Source organism: Jaculus jaculus, chromosome 2 (genome assembly GCF_020740685.1).
Source record: "Jaculus jaculus isolate mJacJac1 chromosome 2, mJacJac1.mat.Y.cur, whole genome shotgun sequence".
NCBI lineage: Eukaryota > Metazoa > Chordata > Mammalia > Rodentia > Dipodidae > Jaculus > Jaculus jaculus.
The window spans coordinates 100705798-100724030 of record NC_059103.1 but is presented as its reverse complement, the minus strand read 5'-3'; the positions used below and the strand labels follow the sequence as shown (position 1 = coordinate 100724030).

Genomic DNA, 18233 nt, shown 5'->3' with positions numbered 1-18233 from the left:
TTTCATCCTCTGTGTGTTTGTTGCTAGGATATAGGAGTGCTACTGATTTATGTGTATTTATTTTGTATCCTGCTACATGGCTGTAGGTGTTTATTAGCTCTATCAGTTTGCTGGGAGAGTGTTTAGGGTCTTTTATATATAGAATTATGTCATCTGCAAATGATAACTTGATTTCTCCCTTTCCAATTTGTATCCCTTTTATGTGTGTCTCTTGCCTTATTGCTATGGCTAAGACTTCCAGTACTATATTAAAGTGGGGACAGTGGATATCCTTGTCTTATTCCTGATTTTAGTGGAAAAGCTTCCAGTTTTTCCCCATTTAGTAATATGTTGGCTGTAGACTTGTCATAAATAGCCTTTGTTATATTGAGATATGTTCCTTCTATTCCCAGTCTCTGTAGGACTTTTATCATGAAGGGATGTTGGATTTTGTCAAATGCTTTCTCTGCATCTAATGAGGTGATCATGTGATTTTTGTCCTTCAACCCATTTATATAATGTATTACATTTATAGATTTGCATATATTGAACCATACCTGCATCTCTGGGATAAAGCCTACTTGGTTAGGGTGAATGTTTCTGATATATTCTTGTATTCTGTTTGCCAATATTTTGTTGAGAATTTTTGCACTATGTTCCTGAGGGAGATTGGTCTGTAATTTTCTTTTTTTTTTGTTCTATCTTTGTCTGGTTTTGGTATCAGGGAGATGCTGGCCTCATAGAAGGAGTTTGGTAGAATTCCTTCTTTTTCTATTTTATGGAAAAGCTTAAGAAGCAATGGTGTTAGCTCTTCCATGAAGGTCTGGTAAAATTCAGCAGTGAATCCATCTGGGCCTGGGCTTTTTTAGTTGGGAGAGTTTTGATAACTGTTTGGATCTCCATGCTTGTTATATGTCTATTTACATGATTAATCTCATCTTGATTTAATTTAGGTAGGCCATATAAATCAATGAAATCATCCATTTCTTTCAGATTTTCATACTTTGTGGAGTATATGCTTTTATAGTATGTCTCTATGATTTTTTGAATTTCTCTGGCATCTGTTGCAATGTTACCTTTTTCATCTCTAGTTTCATTAATTTGTGTCTCTTCTCTCTTTCTTTTGGTCAGATTTGCTAAGGGTTTATCAATCTTGTTTATCCTTTCAAAGAACCAACTCTTTGTTTCATTGATTCTTTGAATTTTTTTTTTTCTATCTCAATAATTTCTGCCCTAATCTTTATTATTTCTTCCTGTCTTTGGTTTGCCTTGTTCTTCTTTTTCCAAAGCTTCAAGGAGAAGCATTAGGTCATTTACTTGCAACCTTTCTAATTTCTTAATTTAGGCACTTAAAGCTATAAAATTACCTCTTAGGACTGTCTTCATTGTGTCCCAGAAATGTTGGTATGTTGTGTTCTCATTATCATTTGACTCTATAGGTATTTTTGATTTCTTTCTTGATTTCTTCATTAACCCATTCATCATTTAGTAGTGTGTTGTTTAATTCTATGATTTTGTGTATGCTCTATAACCGTTCTTGCTATTGATTTGTAGTTTGATTCCATTGTAGTCAGATAGAATGCAAGGAATCATTTCAATTTTCCTGTATTTGTTAAGATTTGCTTTGTGTCCTAATATGTGGTCTGTTTTAGAGAATGCTCCATGTGCTGCTGAAAATAATGTATATTCTGCAGCATTTGAATGAAATGTCCTGTAGATATCTGGTAGGTCCATTCCTTCTATGACCTCATTTAGACCAGATACCTCTCTGTTTATTTTTTCCCCGGGATGACCTGTCAGTTGATGAGAGTGGGGTGTTGAAGTCACTCACTACCACTGTGTTTGGTGTTATCTGTGACCTTAGTTCTAATAGTATTTGTTTGATGAATTTGTCGTCCCCCATGTTAGATGCATATATATTTAGGATTATAATGTCCTCCTCTTGGAGGGTGCCTTTAATCAATATAAAGTGACCTTCCTTATCTTTTTTTAACTAATGTTGGACTGGAGTCTACCTTGTCAGATATTAGGATAGTAACCCCTGCTTGTTTTCTAGGTGCATTTGCTTGAAACACTGTTTTCCAACCTTTCACCCAAAGATAGTTTCCATCTTTTATAGAAAGGTGGGTTTCTGGGAGGCAGCAAATTGAAGGATCCTGCTTTTTAACCCAGTCTGCGAAACTATGCCTTTTGTTTGGGGCATTAAGGTTGTTGGTATTAAGAGATAATATTGAAAGATGTGTATTCATTTTTGCCGTTTTTTGTAGTTCTTGTGGTTTTGCCTTTGCTCTCTTGTGTTAACTAGTATTTCAGTATTGTTTGTTTTTTCCCAGTTCCTTATATGTGTGCTTTTCTTTTTCTTCAGCATGGAGGATTCTTTCAAGTATTTTCTGTAGAGCTGGTTTTATCTTCAAATACTCCTTTAGCCTGCTTTTGTTGTGGAATGTCCTTATTTCTCCGTCTATTTGAATGGATAGCTTTGCAGGATAAAGTAACCTTGGTTGACAGTTGTTATCTTTCAGGACTTGGAATATATCATTCCATGCCCTTCTGGCTTTTAAAGTTTGTGTTGAGTAATCTGCTGTAATCCTGATAGGCTTGCCTTTGTAGGTAACTTGATTTTACTCACTTACTGCTTTCAATATTTTTTCTTTAGTTTGTGTGTTTGGTAGTTTGGTTATAATATGATGAGGAGAGGTTCTTTCCAGGTTTCATCTGGCTGGTGTTCTAAAGGATTCCTGTATCTGCATTGGCACCTCTTTCCCAATTTGGGGGAAGTTGTCTTCTATGATTTTGTTGAAGATGCCTACTATGCCTTTGGAGTGAAATTCTTCTCCTTCTACTATGCCCTGAATTCTTATGTTTGATCTTTTCATAGTGTCCCAAATATCTTGAAATTCCCACTCATACTTTTCTATTAGTTTGTCTTTCTCTTTGTTGGACTGTATTAGATCTGCCACCTGGTCTTCTATCTTAGATAGTCTGTCTGCTCCTTCATCCATTCTACTGGTGATATTTTCTCCAGAGTGTTTTATTTCATTAATTGTGTTCTTCATTGCTAGTAATTCTGACTGGTTTGTCTTTATTATTTCTATTTCCTTATTTATGTCTACTATTGGCCTCTTTATTTCATTAAATTGGTGTTCTGTGTTTTCTTTGATTCCTTTGATTTCCTCTTTCATTCCTTTGATTTCTTCTTTGAACATATTTATAATCATTCTTTTCAAATCTTTCTCAGGCATTTCCTCTAACTCGTTCTCATTGGAGGTCATTTCTGATGCATTAATAATTTTTGCTGGATTTATATTGTGGTTATTTTTGGTGTTTCTTGTGTTATAATGTATATATATTTGCATCCTGGATTATTTAACGATTGGATTTTCTACTTACCTGGGTATTATTCGATGTATCAGACACTCTGATGTTATATAACCTCAGGGTAAGAGCTGAAGGCATTAGTTGTGGCTCTCAAGAGTCTCAGAGTATCTACAAAAGTGACCCTAGGTGATGGGTTTGTCTGCTATTAGAGTATACAAGTAGGCTGAGTGGAATAAAATATAGGCAGATTCTAAAATTTAACTGAACAATGTACACTTTCAGTGAAAAAACAGCTCAGATTATTTATCCAAAAGTAGGTATTATGATAACCAGATCCTCTGTCTGTCCCTTAGGGTGTGTAGTGCCCCACCTATATCCTTAATCCTGACAACAAAGAGGTTAAAATTTCTGATCTGTTGAGGGTTCCAAGTCATTTTATGACCAGGTGAGACCCTTCCTTGGTGTAATCCCAGTTACCTCTGCTCCTGATTGGGTCCCGCTGTCGGTTCAAGTTGGCATGGCTGGTCTGGGGACTGCTGCTCTGTTCGCTAGAGCTGGGCACTGGTGGGGGGCGGGGGTGGGGGAGGCTGCCCATGCTGCTCTAGTTCTCTCACTGTTCCTCTTGTTCCTCTTGTTCTTCTACCTTGTGATCTGCTCCTCCATTGTTCTCTGCTGCTCTTCCTTCACGTTTCTTGAGTTTGCGGAGAGCTCCAGTGTGAGTGGAAAATCCTCTCACCTGGCTTATCCTCTGCTCAAGCGGAGCCTGGTGGCTTTCTGGTGTGCTGCCGCTGCCGCTGCGGTCCACGAACCTGCCGGGCCGCTTCTGCCAGCCCGTGAGGGCTTTGGATGCTCTGGATCTCTCCTATTATTCTGCTGCCATTTCAATTTCCTATACACCTTGCTTTTTAGTAAAAATGTATATTTTATGGAGTTTTATTTTCTCTCCCCCCCCCCCTTTACCATGGTACCTAAGCCACCATCTTAACTGGAAGTCCACCTCTTCCTTTTTTAATGACATGTATTTTTTAAACATATTTATTTATTTCAGACAGAGAAAGAAGGAGGGAGGGAGGGAGGAAAGGAGAGAGAGAGAGAGAGAGAGAGAGAGAGAGAGAGAATGGGCCCTCCAAGGCCTCCAGCCACTGCAGACAAACTCCAGATACATGCACTCTCTTGTGCATCTGGCTTATGTGGGTCCTGGAGAATTGAACCAGGATCCTTTGGCTTTGCAGGGAAATGCCTTAGCCACTTAGGAATCTCTCAAGCTCCCTATTGCTATTGCTGTTCCTCTTTATCCCTTAAGTTGTGATCTCTCACTGAACATTGAGCTGCCATTTTTAACCATACTGGCTGACCAGTGAGCCCAAGTGATTCTGCCTCACAGGACTTCCTGTGAGGAGCAGAGACTGGAGTCATGAGTGGCCATGAGCTTTCTTTTTTTCTCACTGTTTTATTTTATTTATTTATTTGAGAGAGAGAAGCAGAGTGAGCGAGGGAGAGAGAACACTCAGCTTTCTACATGGGTCTGGGATGGAACCTTTCGGATCCTCATGTTTGCATAGCACAGTACCACAAGCCCTCTTACCCTGAGTCATCTTGCCTGCCACTGAAATGCAGTTTTTCTTTACAATTCAGGCTGGCCTTGAATTCAAGAGTTTCTTCCTTCCTGCTACTAACATGCTTGACAATCAAAACATAACAGGAGGGCTGGAGAGATGGCTTAGAGAGGGGCCAGAGAGCTTGCCTCTCTGTCTGCCTCTTTCTCTCTCTGTCTCAAATAAATGTTTTTTTTTTTTTTAATGAAATTAGCTGGTTTTACTTCTCTGCCAGGAAAAAAGAATGTTTTCTCATTTTCAAAATACGCATTTACTTTATTTGAGAAAGAGGCAGATAGAGAAAGAGAGAGAGGGAGAGAGAATGAGCACAACAGAGCCTCCAGCCACTCCAACCAACTGGACTCCAGCCCAGATCAGTTAATTTCTTTGAGTTACTAGTTAATCATATTTAGTTCTTCAGACACATCTTCAAAAGATATTATTGCTGGAGAGATGGCTTAGTGGTTAATGGGCTTGTCTGCAAAGCCAAAGGACCCAGTTGTGATTCTCCAGGACCCAAGTAAGCCACGTGCACAAGGGGGCACAGGCATCTGGAGTTCGTTTGCAGTGGCTGGAGGCCTTCGCATACCCATTCTCTCTCTCTCTTTCTCTACCTGCCTATTTCTCTCTCCCTCTCTCAAATAAATAAATAATTTTTTTAAAAAGTAATACTGGGCTGGAGGGATGGCTTAGTCATGAAAATACTTGCCTGCAAAGCCAAAGGACCCAGGTTTGATTCCCCAGGACCCACATAAGCCAGATGCATAAGGGGCGCATGCATCTGGAGTTTGTTTGCAGTGGCTGGAGGTCCTGCCATTCTTTTTCTCTGCCTCTTTCTCTCTCTCTCTCAAATAAATAAACATAAATAAAAAATAGTACTTAAGGGTTGGAGAGATGGCTTAGCAGTTAAGGCACTTGCCTGTATAACGTAAGGACCCAGGTCTAATTCCCCAATACCCATGTAAAGCCAGATGTACAAGGTGGCATATGCATCTGGAGTTTGTTTGCAGTGGCTAGAGGCCCTGGTGTATCCATTCTCTCTCTTTTCTCTCTTCTTCTCTGTCTCTCATAAATAAAATAAATGAATAGTAATAAAAAGGTAATTCTGTTTGCCAGCATGCATTATCCTAATTAATAGAAAGAGGATCTCATCTTTTTTTCAACTTCGTATAATATTATCATCAGAAGAAATAATTGTCAGCTTGATGTTAGTCCTGTGAAATGAAGACACTCTGTGTACTAAACAACTAGTTCCTCAAAGATTTCTTTTTTTTTTTTAAGATAGGGTCTAGCTCTAGCTCAGGCTGACCTGGAATTCACTATGTAGTCTCCAAGGAGGCCTTGAACTCTCAGTGAATTAAAGGCATGTGTCGCCACGCCTGACTTCAAAAAGTGTTGCAACAGGAGCGCAGCCGGGATGGCTCCACCATCTGCCCAACTATTTGAGTAGACTTCTAATCTTTGTTACCCTCGCTCTCTCATGACAATTGCTAGTAATGTCTATTGCATTTTATTTTCGTGCCAATAGTGGCCATTGGAATTGTGCAATGTTGTGACCTTGCTTAGATGTTTCCTATAAATCTCATGTGGCCAAATATCTTGACTTGTCTGCATTGTATGTGACCGTGATTAAAATTTTGGGTTACAGCTGGGTGTAGTGGTCCACTTGGGAGGCAGAAGTAGGAGGATCACCATGAGTTGGGGGCCTCTCTGAGACTACATAGTGAATTGCAGGTCAACCTGGGCTAGAGTGAGACCCTACCTTGAAAAACCAAAATAAAAAATAAAAATAAAAATAAAAATAAGTAATTCAGAGCCTACATTACTGCCCATTAATCAGTGTTTGCCATTTGTCTCTTACTCCCTTCCTTAATGAGTAGCACAGTTACAGCCTCCAGAAGCCTAGTGCACAGGTCCGTGTAAATCCTCTTCTTTCCTTCCTTCCTTTTCTCCTTCCTTCCTTCCCTCCTTCCTTCCTTTTTTTCTAGGTAGGTAGAGTCTCGCTCTAATCCAGGCTGACCTGGAACTCACTTTGTAGCCCAGGCTGGCCTCCACCTCACAGCAATCCCCTACGTTAGTCTCCCGAGGTAGAGTGTGTGGTGAGGTGTGCGCCCCCACACCCAGCCCATGTGATTTTTTCCGACCTTTGGCCAATCACTAACACTAAGCTTCAGAAAACTAGTGATGCAGGACTGTGATACAAGTTTGCAAGAAGCACATTTCACTGATACTCAGAGAGGGCTTTGTTGTGATAAAAGCAGAGTTAGAATTTGCTCTGCTTGAAGTGGTGATTTTTTTTGTTTGTCTTTAGTGGTGGGGGGTTTGAGGTAGGGTCTCACTCTGGCCCAGACTGACTTGGAATTCACTCTGTAGTCTCAGGGTGGCCTTGAACTTATGGCGATCCTCCTACCTCTGCCTCCTGAGCATTGGGAGTAAGGCGTGCGCCACCACGCCCAGCTAAAGTGATGTTTCTGTAGTTCTTGTTTTGTTTGCAGTGCTGGGCCTGTACTCGCTAGGAAAGTATTCACCATTGAATTCCATCCCCAGCACTGAAGTGCCTTGTTTTGGGGGTGAGGGTGTCTTTCTTTTGCATTCTGTTGGTTTTCATTCATGTTTCAATTGTTTCTCCCTCTTAGGACTTGTGTCATGTGTGTGTGGCACAGAAAATGCTCTGATACTTAAGTCACCAGAGGAGACTTGGGAAGAGAAGCTTGGGTGCTCAGTACTAGAGGACCTACAGCTGGTCAAAGAACACAGGGTGGGGCTGGAGAGATGGCTTAGCGGATAAGCGCTTGCCTGTGAAGCCTAAGGACCCCGGTTCGAGGCTCCATTCCCCAGGACCCACGTTACCCAAATGCACAAGGGGGTGCTCGCGTCTGGAGTTCGTTTGCAGTGGCTAGAGGTCCTGGCGCACCCATTCTTTCTCTCGCTCTGTATTCCTCCTTCTCTCTCTGTCTGTCGCTCTCAAATAAATAAAAATGATAAACAAAAAAAATTAAAAAAAAAAAAAGAAGATCACAGGGTGGCTCTGGTGTGATGGTGCACGACTCCATTATACACGATGCTCATTAGAGATTTGGGTCAAGACACAGCCATGGTTTTCCTTAGCACGAATCTCTCTCAGGGACTTGGTAGATACATTAGTTAACTGGTTCGAAGACAAACCATTATATCATACACCGCCCGGAATAAATATCGGACACCCACCGAATTCCACAAAAAGACTCAAGCTCTAACAAAGACTTAGGGAAAAGCATGCCTCTCAATAGATGCTGCTGGCAGTGTGTATGTGTGAAGGTTTGCTGTTCTCCCCTAGTGTGTGTCTGCAAGAAAAGAACTCTCCTCGCCCACCAAAGCAGTAGACATGTAGGGGAAATTTTTTTTCTCAATTTTTATTAACATTTTCCATGATTATAAAAATTATCCCATGTTAATACCCTCCCTCCCCCCACTTTCCCCCCTTTTCTTGTCTCCATCATATCCCCTCTCCATCTCAATCAGTCTCTCTTCTATTGTGATGTCATGATCATTCCCTCCTCTTATGATGGTCTTGTGTAGGTAGTGTCAGGCACTATGAGGTCATGGATTTCCAGGCCGTTTTGTGTCTGGAGGGAGCACGTTGTGAGGAGTCCTACCCTTCCTTTGGCTCTTCCATTCTTTCCACCACCTCTTCCGCATTAGACCCTGAGCCTTGGAAGGTGTGATGGAGATGTTACTCAGTACTCCAGTCACTTCGTTCCAGCACTATGGTACCTTCTGAGTCCTCATGTGGGGGAAATTTTTGAGAATCATAAACAATAGGTATATGTGAACTTAGAAAATATAGAGCTCACTGGGCATGGTGAGGCACACATTTAATCCCAGCACTCAGGGGGCAGAAGTAGGAGGATCACCATGAGTTTCGAGGCCACCCCACCCCCAAGAATACAGAGTGAATTCCAGGTCAGCCTGGGCTACAGTGAGACCTCGAAAAAACAAAAATAAAAACTAAAACAAAAATAGCCCGGTGTGGTGGTGCATGCCTTTAATCCCAGCACTTGGGAAGATTGCTGTGAGTTTGAAGCCACCCTGAGACTATGTAGTGAGTTCCAGGTCAGCCTGGACTAGAGTGAGACCCTATCTCGAAAAACCAAAAAAAAAAAAGAAGAAGAAGAAGAAGAAAAAAACTGAAACAAAAATATTCTTCAGCAGTTAAGGGCACTTCCTATACAAGCATGAGGGCCCGAGGAAGTCCAAGAGATGGCTTAGGTTTGACCTCCAGGACCCACATCAGCAGCTGGGCATAACTACACTCACTGAAACCCCATTATCATAGGGGAGTAGAGACTAGAGAATTTCTAGAGCTTGAAGGGGGGCAAGGCAGGGTGGCAAGCTCTGGGATAAGTAAGAGATTACAGCTCACATAAGAACCACAGAGTGGAAGCTGGTCATGGTGGCACATGCCTTTAATCCCAGCTCTTGGAAGGCAGAGATAGGAGGATCACCATGAGTTCAAGGCCACACCCTAGACTACCGAGTGGATTCCAGGTAAGCCTGTACTAGAAGGAGACTCTACCTCAGGAAAAAAAAGAAAGTATGACAGAATGGAGCTAGAGATATTGCTTAGCAGTTAAGGCCCTTGCCTGCAAAGCCTAAGGACCCAGGCTTAACTCCTTAGAACCCACGTAAGCCAGGTACACATGATGGTGCATGCACCTGGACTTGTAGGCCCTGGCGCAACCATTCTTTCTCTCTCATGCATAAATAAATTAAAATAAAATAACTCTTAAAAACAAGAATGACAGAGTGATGGGAGTGGGACTCCCAACATTCCACTTCAGCCACACCACACCACAGGTGAGTTAATGGGGCTTCACAAAGGTACATGCATATGCATACATTCACATCTTCACATCATACACATAAGCAAAGCACAAATAAATAAAAAGAGGCATCAGAATCTACTAAACTTCCTCGGGGGCTGGAGAGATGGCTTAAAGGATGTGGCACTCACCTGCAAAGCCAAAGGACCCAGGTTTGATTTCCTCAGGACACATATGAGGGAGATGCACAAAGTGACTCATGTGTCTGGAGTTCATTTGCAGTGGCTAGAGGCCCTGATGTGCCTGTTCTCTCTCTTTCTTTGTAATTTATTTATTTATTTTTATTTTTGAGGTAAGGTCTCGCTGTAGCCCAGGCTGTCCTGGGATTCACTACGTAGTCTCAGGATGGCCTCCAACTCAGAGCGATCCTCCTACCTCTGCCTCCCAAGAACTGGGAGTAAAGGCATGCATCACCATGCCCCGCTGTTCTCTTTCTTTCTATCTGCCTCGCTCCCTCTCTCTGTCAAATAAATAAATGAAAAATAGAAAAACTTCCTTGGCTCTCTATGAGCCAGACAGTGGCAGGAGGCCCATGGAAGGATCAAGGATTGTTAAGCCAACAAGGAAAGAGAAAGGCAAGTAGGAAGTAATGACAGCTCTAAGCATGTAGACAAAGGCCAAAGACGTTGAAGTTTCCATTACTGAGAGCGATGTTATGTAAAGTAAAAGTGACCCAAAAATGCTGGTGTTGGTGCTCACCTTTAACCCCAGCACTCAGGAGGCAGAGGTAATAGGACCAGGAGTTGAAGGCCGACCTGGTCTGGTTTCCAAAAACAAAACACAGAGATCTTGTAGTTGTGAGGAAGACTGAACCCTAAACAGCACAGTAGTGGAGAACTATTTCCACAGATATATAGAGATGAAAAAGTAAGATAGCCGTGACCAATGATCCTGAATGCCTATTATGGCCGGGTGTGGTGGTGCACACCTTTAATCCCAGCACTCGGGAGGCAGAGGTAGGAGGACCGCCATGAGTTCGAGGCCACCGTGAGACTCCATAGTGAATTCCAGGTCAGCCTGAGCTAGAGTGAGACCCTACCTCGAGAAACCAGAAAAACAAAACAAAACAGAATTCCTATTAGGAACCACAGCTCCCTGGGCCCTCATGGCCTGTGCTGTCTCTCCTCTCCCACCCCCTTGCTCATCCTTTGTCCCTCCTGCAATTCCTAACGCATTTTCTCAGTGTTCCAAGAGAGAGAGAGAGAATGTGATTGGCCACACTAGAAAATTAAGTCATTCTTTTAAAAAATATATTTAATTAATTTATTTATTTGAGAGAGAGAGAGTGGCCACACCAGGGCCGCCAGCCACTGCAAACGAATTGCAGACACATATGCTCCCTTATGCATCTGGGTTACATGGGTCCTGGAGAGTCAAGCCAGGATCATTTGGCTTTGCAGGCAAATGCTTTTCCTGCTCAGCCATCTCTCCAGCCCCCACCCCAAATAAGCCATTCTTGATCCAAATATTAAGGGCACATTGTATAGATCAGGGATAGCAGGGTCATTCAATTTTTTTTTTGTTTTTGGCTTTTCAAAGTAGGGTCTCACTCTAGCCCAGGCTGATCTAGAATTCAGTATGTAGTCTCAGGCTGGCTTTGAACTCACAGAGATCCTCCTACCTCTGCCTCCCGTGTGCTGGGATTAAAGATATTCGCCACCACGCCCGTCAAGGGACATTCACTTCAACATGTTCAAAACTCCATCCTGACTAGGCATGGTCGCACGCACATGCAATCTCAGCACTTATGAGGCTGAGGCAAGAGGATTGGGAGTTTGAGACCAGCCTGGGCTACAGTTAGACCCTGTCTCAAACAAATAGCTCTATCCTTGAGTGGGTGCTAGTGAGAACAGATTCACTTAGAAGGAGATATGCAGAGAGGCAATAACTGTCATTTCTTTACTACACCAAGCAATATGTATCTGTTTTAGAAATTCAAACACCAGGGCTGGAAGCATGGCTTAGTGATTAAGGCATATGCCTGCAAAACCAAAGGACCTAGGTTCAATTCACCAGGACTCATGTTGGCCAGATGCACAAGGGGCCACACTCATCTGGAGTTCATTTGCAGTGCTGGAGCCCTGGCACACCCATTCTCTCTCTTTCCCTCTTTCTCTGTCAAATAAATAAGATAAAATATTTTTTTAAAACCTTAAAAAATTCAAACACCACAATATTGTATGCAGAAAGTATGATTTGCAGTTTACCAGTTCTGCTATGCTGGAATCAATAGTTTTTGTTTTGATTTTTTTGAGGTAGGGTCTTGCTCTAGTCCAGGCTGACTTGAAATTGACTTTGTAGTCTCAGGGTGACCTTGAATTCATGGTAATTTCCTACCTCTGCCTCCCGAGAGCTAGGATTAAAGGTGTGCACACCATGCGTGGCCTAGTTTTTAAAGCATGCATGTGCATGTTTGTGTGTAAGCAGGTGCATATGTGTGTACAGATGGGTTTCAAAGGACAACCTTGAGTGTCCCCCCAAGGAATGCTGTCCACTTTTTTTCATTTTCTTTTTTATTTGAAACAGCATCTCTCATCAGCCTGGAGTTCCCCCATTAGGCTAGACTGGCTGGCCAGTGAGCCCCAAGGAGGCTCCTCAACTCTGGGATCGTTAGCACTTGTCACCATAGGTACTTGCTGTCATGCCCAACATTTTTAGGTGGGTTTTGGGGACCAAACTCAGATCTTCATGCTTTTGAGGCAAGCACTCTACACAGATGGTTGCTGAAACATTTTTAGTCTCAAATTATAACCACAAGCAATAGAATCCAGGAGAAGTTGTTATACTTTGGGTTTTTTTTTTTAAATTTAAATTTTATTTATTTATTTATTTATTTATTTTGGTTTTGTGAGATAGGGTCTCACTCTGGCCCAGGCTGACCTGGAATTCACTATGTAGTCTCAGGGTGGCCTTGAACTCACAGTAATCCTCCTACCTCTGCCTGCCAAGTGCTGGGATTAAAGATGTGTACCACCATCACACTAGGCTCTTAAAAAAAATACATACATACATATATATATATATATATATATATATATATATATATACACACACACACACACACACATATATACACATATATATACGCACATATATATGTATATATATGTATATATATTTAAGATTTTTATAAACTTTTAAAGAAATATAAACACAAATACAGAGATTTTTTTTAACAGGGGCAAGGTGCTAGTCATAGGGTGAATGCTTTTTTCTTTCTGAAGGCTTTGTCATAGTGACATGATCCAAACACTACTGACAATGCTAGTGGAGACAAGGAGAAGTTGAAAAGCGGTGGGTAGCAATAGTGAACATGGGAAAGAGCTCCCATTTGGATCAGGATGAGAAAAAGGTCTGTGCATAATTTAGGTTGGAATGTAAAAACCTAAGCCCGTCCCACACTCTGTCAATTTGTGCCTGGGAGAGGGTGCTGCTTGAAGAACCGCCACACTCTTGTATGACCTAATGTGGGTTAATGCTAAGGGAGAGTGCATTGAAGCCTGGAATTAGCTTGGGGCCTCCAAGAGGGGCAGGAGGAGTGAGAAAGAGAGAAGGATTTAGGGTGGTAAATTTAGGCACAGAGACCTCTCTGTTCATGGCCTGGGACAGCTGTCCCTGCCCTTCTTCCCCTTCCTGGACTCCCAAGAGTTGTGTGGTGGCAGGCAGGGCTGAGGAGGGGAACCAGGAAGGGGGCGCTTGGCTGAGGGTCTGGGAAATGAGCTGGGATGGGGGCAATGTGGATCAGGTTTACTAGCACCTGCCAGGGAGGCCATCTGGGGCTCCTCAACCCCAGGACCCAAGCCATCCCTCCCCCAGTGCCCTTTGCATTGTTCCCTCCCCCATCCCTGCTGTGGGTTCCCATGATTTCCTGGGTCAGCGCCCGGCCTACACAGATTGTATCATGTGCTAGATTGGAGTGGGGAAGTGTGTCAAATCAATAAATGAATAAATTCAATAAATGTCTATATCCAGCTCTGGTTTCTGCTCTCTTACTGTTCCCCTCCATTAGAGAGGGGAGGGAGGAAGAGGAAAGTCGAAGGGCAGTAAGTCCAAGGGTAAGGGTGGTGGGAGGGACTGCCTGCAGGCTAGGAGGTAGGGGGGTTGGGGGAATTTCAGCCTGGGAGGTAATGAACTGTGGTGGGGGAGGGACCTGTAACCCCAGCAAGAGTAGGCGGGGAGATGGGCTTTCCAGAGGGGAGGCTGTGTGTGAAGACGCCACCCCCTACTCACTCGGGCCCTCAAAGGCTCCTTGTACTAGACTTCACTGCCCAGGCCAGTCCTCTCTGGTGGCTAGGGTCCACCCTCAGCCTTCCTGGTGCCTGGGGCCTACTTAAGCCCTTTTGTCCATGTACTGGCCAAAAGAATCTTTCTGAAGAAAGAGCTTCACGTTGAATTCCAGTAATTTCATACCCACAGTTGCTGCTCTCACTGGACTACTTATAAGTTCTTGACTTATAGTATCCTCTGTGGCCCCTGTTATCTTCTGACCTTCCACTTTTGGACTTCTGTTTACTTTTTGAAGACAGCTTGCCCAGCTTGGCTTGCTTGGTCTGGCTTTTGGCTCTTCTTCTTGGAGTCTCATAGATGATTTAGATGCTTCTAGCACAGCTAATCTCTTAGCTTCTAAGGCTCTAAGCAGCTTTATTCGGCTCCTCTCCAGGAACTCACATTGTGTACACAGGGAGTCAAGTAGCTCAAATGTTGCATTCTTCAGGAGGGGCACAATAGCTTTGTAGGGATGCTCAAGTTTGATTTCTTTTCCTGGTGCCCCACGCTCCACTTTACAAACATAGTAGGTGATTCCAGCTGTAAGGAATTTGCAGGCATAATCTCCAAGGGTCTTCAACAGGAAAAACAACTTCAGAGTCCCTGATTCATCACACAGATGGATGATGTCTGTTTTACGCAACCTTGTTTTTGTGCGAATATAATGTAGCAGTATCTGGATAGTGCAATTGGTATTGACAAGGAACTCTTGATTATCTGCATGTTTGATGATGATAAACATGCTATCAAGAGCATCTCACTCTTCCAAGTTCATCCCAATGAATCATAGGGAAGGAAGGCATTTTACGGGCCCTGGGTGGTCTTTGATGGCCCATAGGGTTGGTGGGCTGGAGGGGCAGGTTGATCTCAAGCTGGTGGAGGCCTAGACTGGGAAATATATACATACGTACATACATATATACATATATATATGTATATGTATATATATGTATGTGTGTATATATTATATATATATATTATGTGTGTGTGTTTGTGTGTGTGTGTGTGTATATATATATATATATTTCCAAGGTAGGGTCTCGCTCTAGCTCAGGCTGATTCAGAATTCACTACATAGACTCAGGGTGGCTTTGAACTCAAGGTGATCCCTCCTACCTCTATACTTCTGGATCCTGAGTGCTGGGATTAAAGACATGCACCACCACACCTGCTATTTTTAATTTTTCTACTTTTTTATGTATTGATTTGCAAGGAGAAAGAGAGAGAGAGAGAATGAGGGAAGGAGAGAGAGAAGAAAGAAAGACAGAATCGGTGTACCAGGACCTCCAGCTACTGTAAACAAGCTCTAGATGCATGCACCATCTTGTGCATCTGGCTTACACGGGTCCTGGGGAATCGAATCTGAGCCCTCTGGCTTTGCAAGCACGCGCCTTAACTGCCCAAGTTATACTTGCTTGTTTGCTCTGAGAGAACTGCATCTTCATCTTCATGCCCCAGTATGCAGCATGAAGTCTGACATACCACACTTGATGACAACATACGGGTGGATTTCCTTACCACAATGGAGACATAGGAAACAACACCCCGCACACAGTGTACTGATTTCTTCCTGCTGTGGGGAGACCAAGGAGACAGAAGAGAAATGGGGTCTGAGCTCTGGGCTCTGAATTCTGCCAGCATGGGTGAGGAGGCTCTGAGACAAATTCCGTGGCAGTTAGAAAACAAATGGCTGCCAAGATGGAGAGGAACGAATGGGTCTTGACCTTCCACAATCCTAAAGTCCACAAAATCAAGGGGAACCAGTCATACCAGAGGGGGAGGAGGTACCTAATTGTACTTAGAGAGAAGGAAGAGAACTTACTTAAAGATCTGACTGGACAGAGAAAAGATTATCCTGAAAATTCTGACTTTTTTTTTTTGAGGTAGGGTCTCTAGCTCAGGCTGACCTGGAATTCACTATGGTGGCCTCTAACTCATGGTGATCCTCCTACTTCTGCCTCCTGAGTGCTGGAATTAAAGGCGTGCACCACCACATCTGGCTTTAAATTCTGACTTTTAAATATATATGTATATGTATATATGATTTATATATTTATTTATTTATTATGATTTTTTTTTTTCAGGGGACTGTTATTTTATTTCTCCTTTCAATACTTTTAAAGATACCACATATTAGACAAAGAATTTTTTGATAACGTGTTAACTTCTCTGGATATAACCATATAATCATTTTACATGACATGAACATGTACACATGAGATGGGAGTTTCTACAGTCTATAAATGCTTCTTTTGGTGGGAAAAAAAGGCAATATATTGACAATTCAATTGTAACTTGCAGAAGTTGGTTTCCTTACCAAGCATGACTGCTGTGTGTGAACCAACCACTCATGACAGCAATGAACTCAAGTCAGGTGAACCCAACAACAGCTGCCCCCAACTCAGGTCAGCTTGGATGCTACTCCAGAAAGACACTCCAGCCACAGGCACCTTCAACTGTCCTTACTCCTCACGAGACGTGTCTTCTCGCAGAAACACGGAGCAGAAGCAAATACTCTGAGGCGCTCCGGGGTCTTCCCACCCCACACCTCAGAAACCCCATGCACAGGACCCTCAACTAAGCTATCACTAACCAGATGTAATCAGTGCTGATAAAGAAGCCAAATTACCCGAAACAGAAACACAAGTGTGCTCCATTACACACTAAGATATCAGACCAATGCACTACATAGTGGAAAACTTTAATACAATACGGGCAAGCACAATATTCAAATACTAAACTTGTCAAGCACAATGAAGATCGTCTTCTGAAAGACAAGACTGGGCTTCACTTTGGAGCGACCTGTGTAACGTAGCCTGCTTTCCCTCCGCAGCGTCCCACAGCGATCTCATACTTGTTAGCGGTTCCATGGAAGGAATGACCACGTGGCTCAGAGACTAGAAGAACGCAGCCCCTCCTAGAACTCCTCCGAGGACTCGGCGTCGTCCTCATCCCTCACTTCTCGGTACTGCCCCGACGACCCCCCTTCGGGGTTGTAGCTCTGCATCTTAAAATCCAGTCTCTCCGCTAGTTTCTGTGCCGCGAGCTTGGCCTGAATCTCCTCGTAGTTCCGCTGCTGCCGCCTCTGCAGCGCCAGCGACTCCTCCATGGCGAGCAGGCGCGCGGGCTCGTGGTGCAGCGGCCGCAGGCGCGCGGCCGTGACGTCATCGAGGTGCTGCCGCTCGTGGCGCCGCCGCTCCTCTGAGACGGGAGCCAGGCCCCGCGGAGGCTGACCTGGTGAGTCCCTGGGCGGCGCGGGTAACACATTGGTTTTAAACTTGTGTGTTGGGGGCACTGGGTTTCTGGCTCGCGTCTCTATCACTTCCATGAAATGAGGCTTCTTAGGAGTCCCTGGAAAATGGCCCTTCAAGTTCTCAGCACTCGTGTTTTCTTCTGAGTGGTGTTCACTTTGATCTGAAAGTGTGATCCTTTGTAACTTATCAATAAACAGGCTGTCAAAGCTGTGGGCAGAGTCTTCTGCTTGACTTGAAGTACAATGCTGGGAGAGACGTTGGCTAGCTGCAGATGAGGAAGGCTCCCTGGCTGTTCTTTCAGAAGCTGGGCACGTGTTCACTGTGTGCTCAGCCTCCACAGCCTCTGCGCTGCCTGTATGAGCAGGCTGTGCAAGTCCCTGTGTTTCTGAGGTTGTCTTAGATGATGTGATGTTGTCTACAGAGGAGCAGCCAGGAACTAATGATGAAGTATCAAATATCTGGTCAGAATTCTGGGCTTTCTCTATGTCCACATCAACTCTTGCAATGGCTTTGTGCCTTAGCTTACAGTCTAAACTAACGGGGTCAAACAGTTCACTTCTTCCTCTAAGCTCTTCACGTTCCGCAATGGCAGCTTTCAGCTTGGCAACAGTATCTGCAATCTTCTTACCTTTGTCGGGCAATTTGCAAATGAATTTTTCGTTGCGCAAAAGTCTCTCCTGGCGCCTCCACATCTCCCGCAGCTCCGCCAAACTCCGCTGCCCCAAGTCCTCGGGAGCTCGGGGCTCGAAGCCGCGGGGCAGCGAGCACATTGTGCACGGGCCGGGGCTGCGGCTGCGGCTGCGGCTGGCGGGGCGGCGGGCAGTCGGCGTCCTCGGCGGGCCCCACCGCTGGCGCCGGGTCCGCGGCCGCCGGCGACTCCGGGGCGCGAGCGGGAGTCGCCATTTTCCCGGAAGCTTATTATGATTTTTTGAGGTAGAGTCTCACTCTAGTTCAGGCCT

The 18233-nt window shown here is 43.9% G+C and overlaps 2 protein-coding genes across 2 annotated transcripts; both read right to left on the bottom strand.

Moving 5' to 3' along the window:
- Positions 1 to 14084: 14084 nt before the first annotated feature.
- On the bottom strand, positions 14085 to 14762 carry LOC101597622 (uncharacterized protein CXorf65 homolog). The gene has a single exon (XM_045143526.1). It carries the CDS (start codon positions 14760 to 14762, stop codon positions 14085 to 14087), a length of 678 nt encoding a protein of 225 aa, XP_044999461.1.
- Positions 14763 to 16190: 1428 nt separating this feature from the next.
- LOC123458813 (DNA-directed RNA polymerase II subunit GRINL1A-like) lies at positions 16191 to 18077 on the bottom strand. The gene has a single exon (XM_045144327.1). It carries the CDS (start codon positions 18042 to 18044, stop codon positions 16938 to 16940), a length of 1107 nt encoding a protein of 368 aa, XP_045000262.1. The 5' UTR covers positions 18045 to 18077; the 3' UTR covers positions 16191 to 16937.
- Positions 18078 to 18233: the final 156 nt, after the last annotated feature.

Excerpts from the sequence above, each read along its gene's own strand:
- LOC101597622 (XM_045143526.1), bottom strand. The coding sequence starts at position 14,762 with ATGTTTATCATCATCAAACATGCAGATAATCAAGAGTTCCTTGTCAAT.
- LOC123458813 (XM_045144327.1), bottom strand. The coding sequence starts at position 18,044 with ATGTGCTCGCTGCCCCGCGGCTTCGAGCCCCGAGCTCCCGAGGACTTG.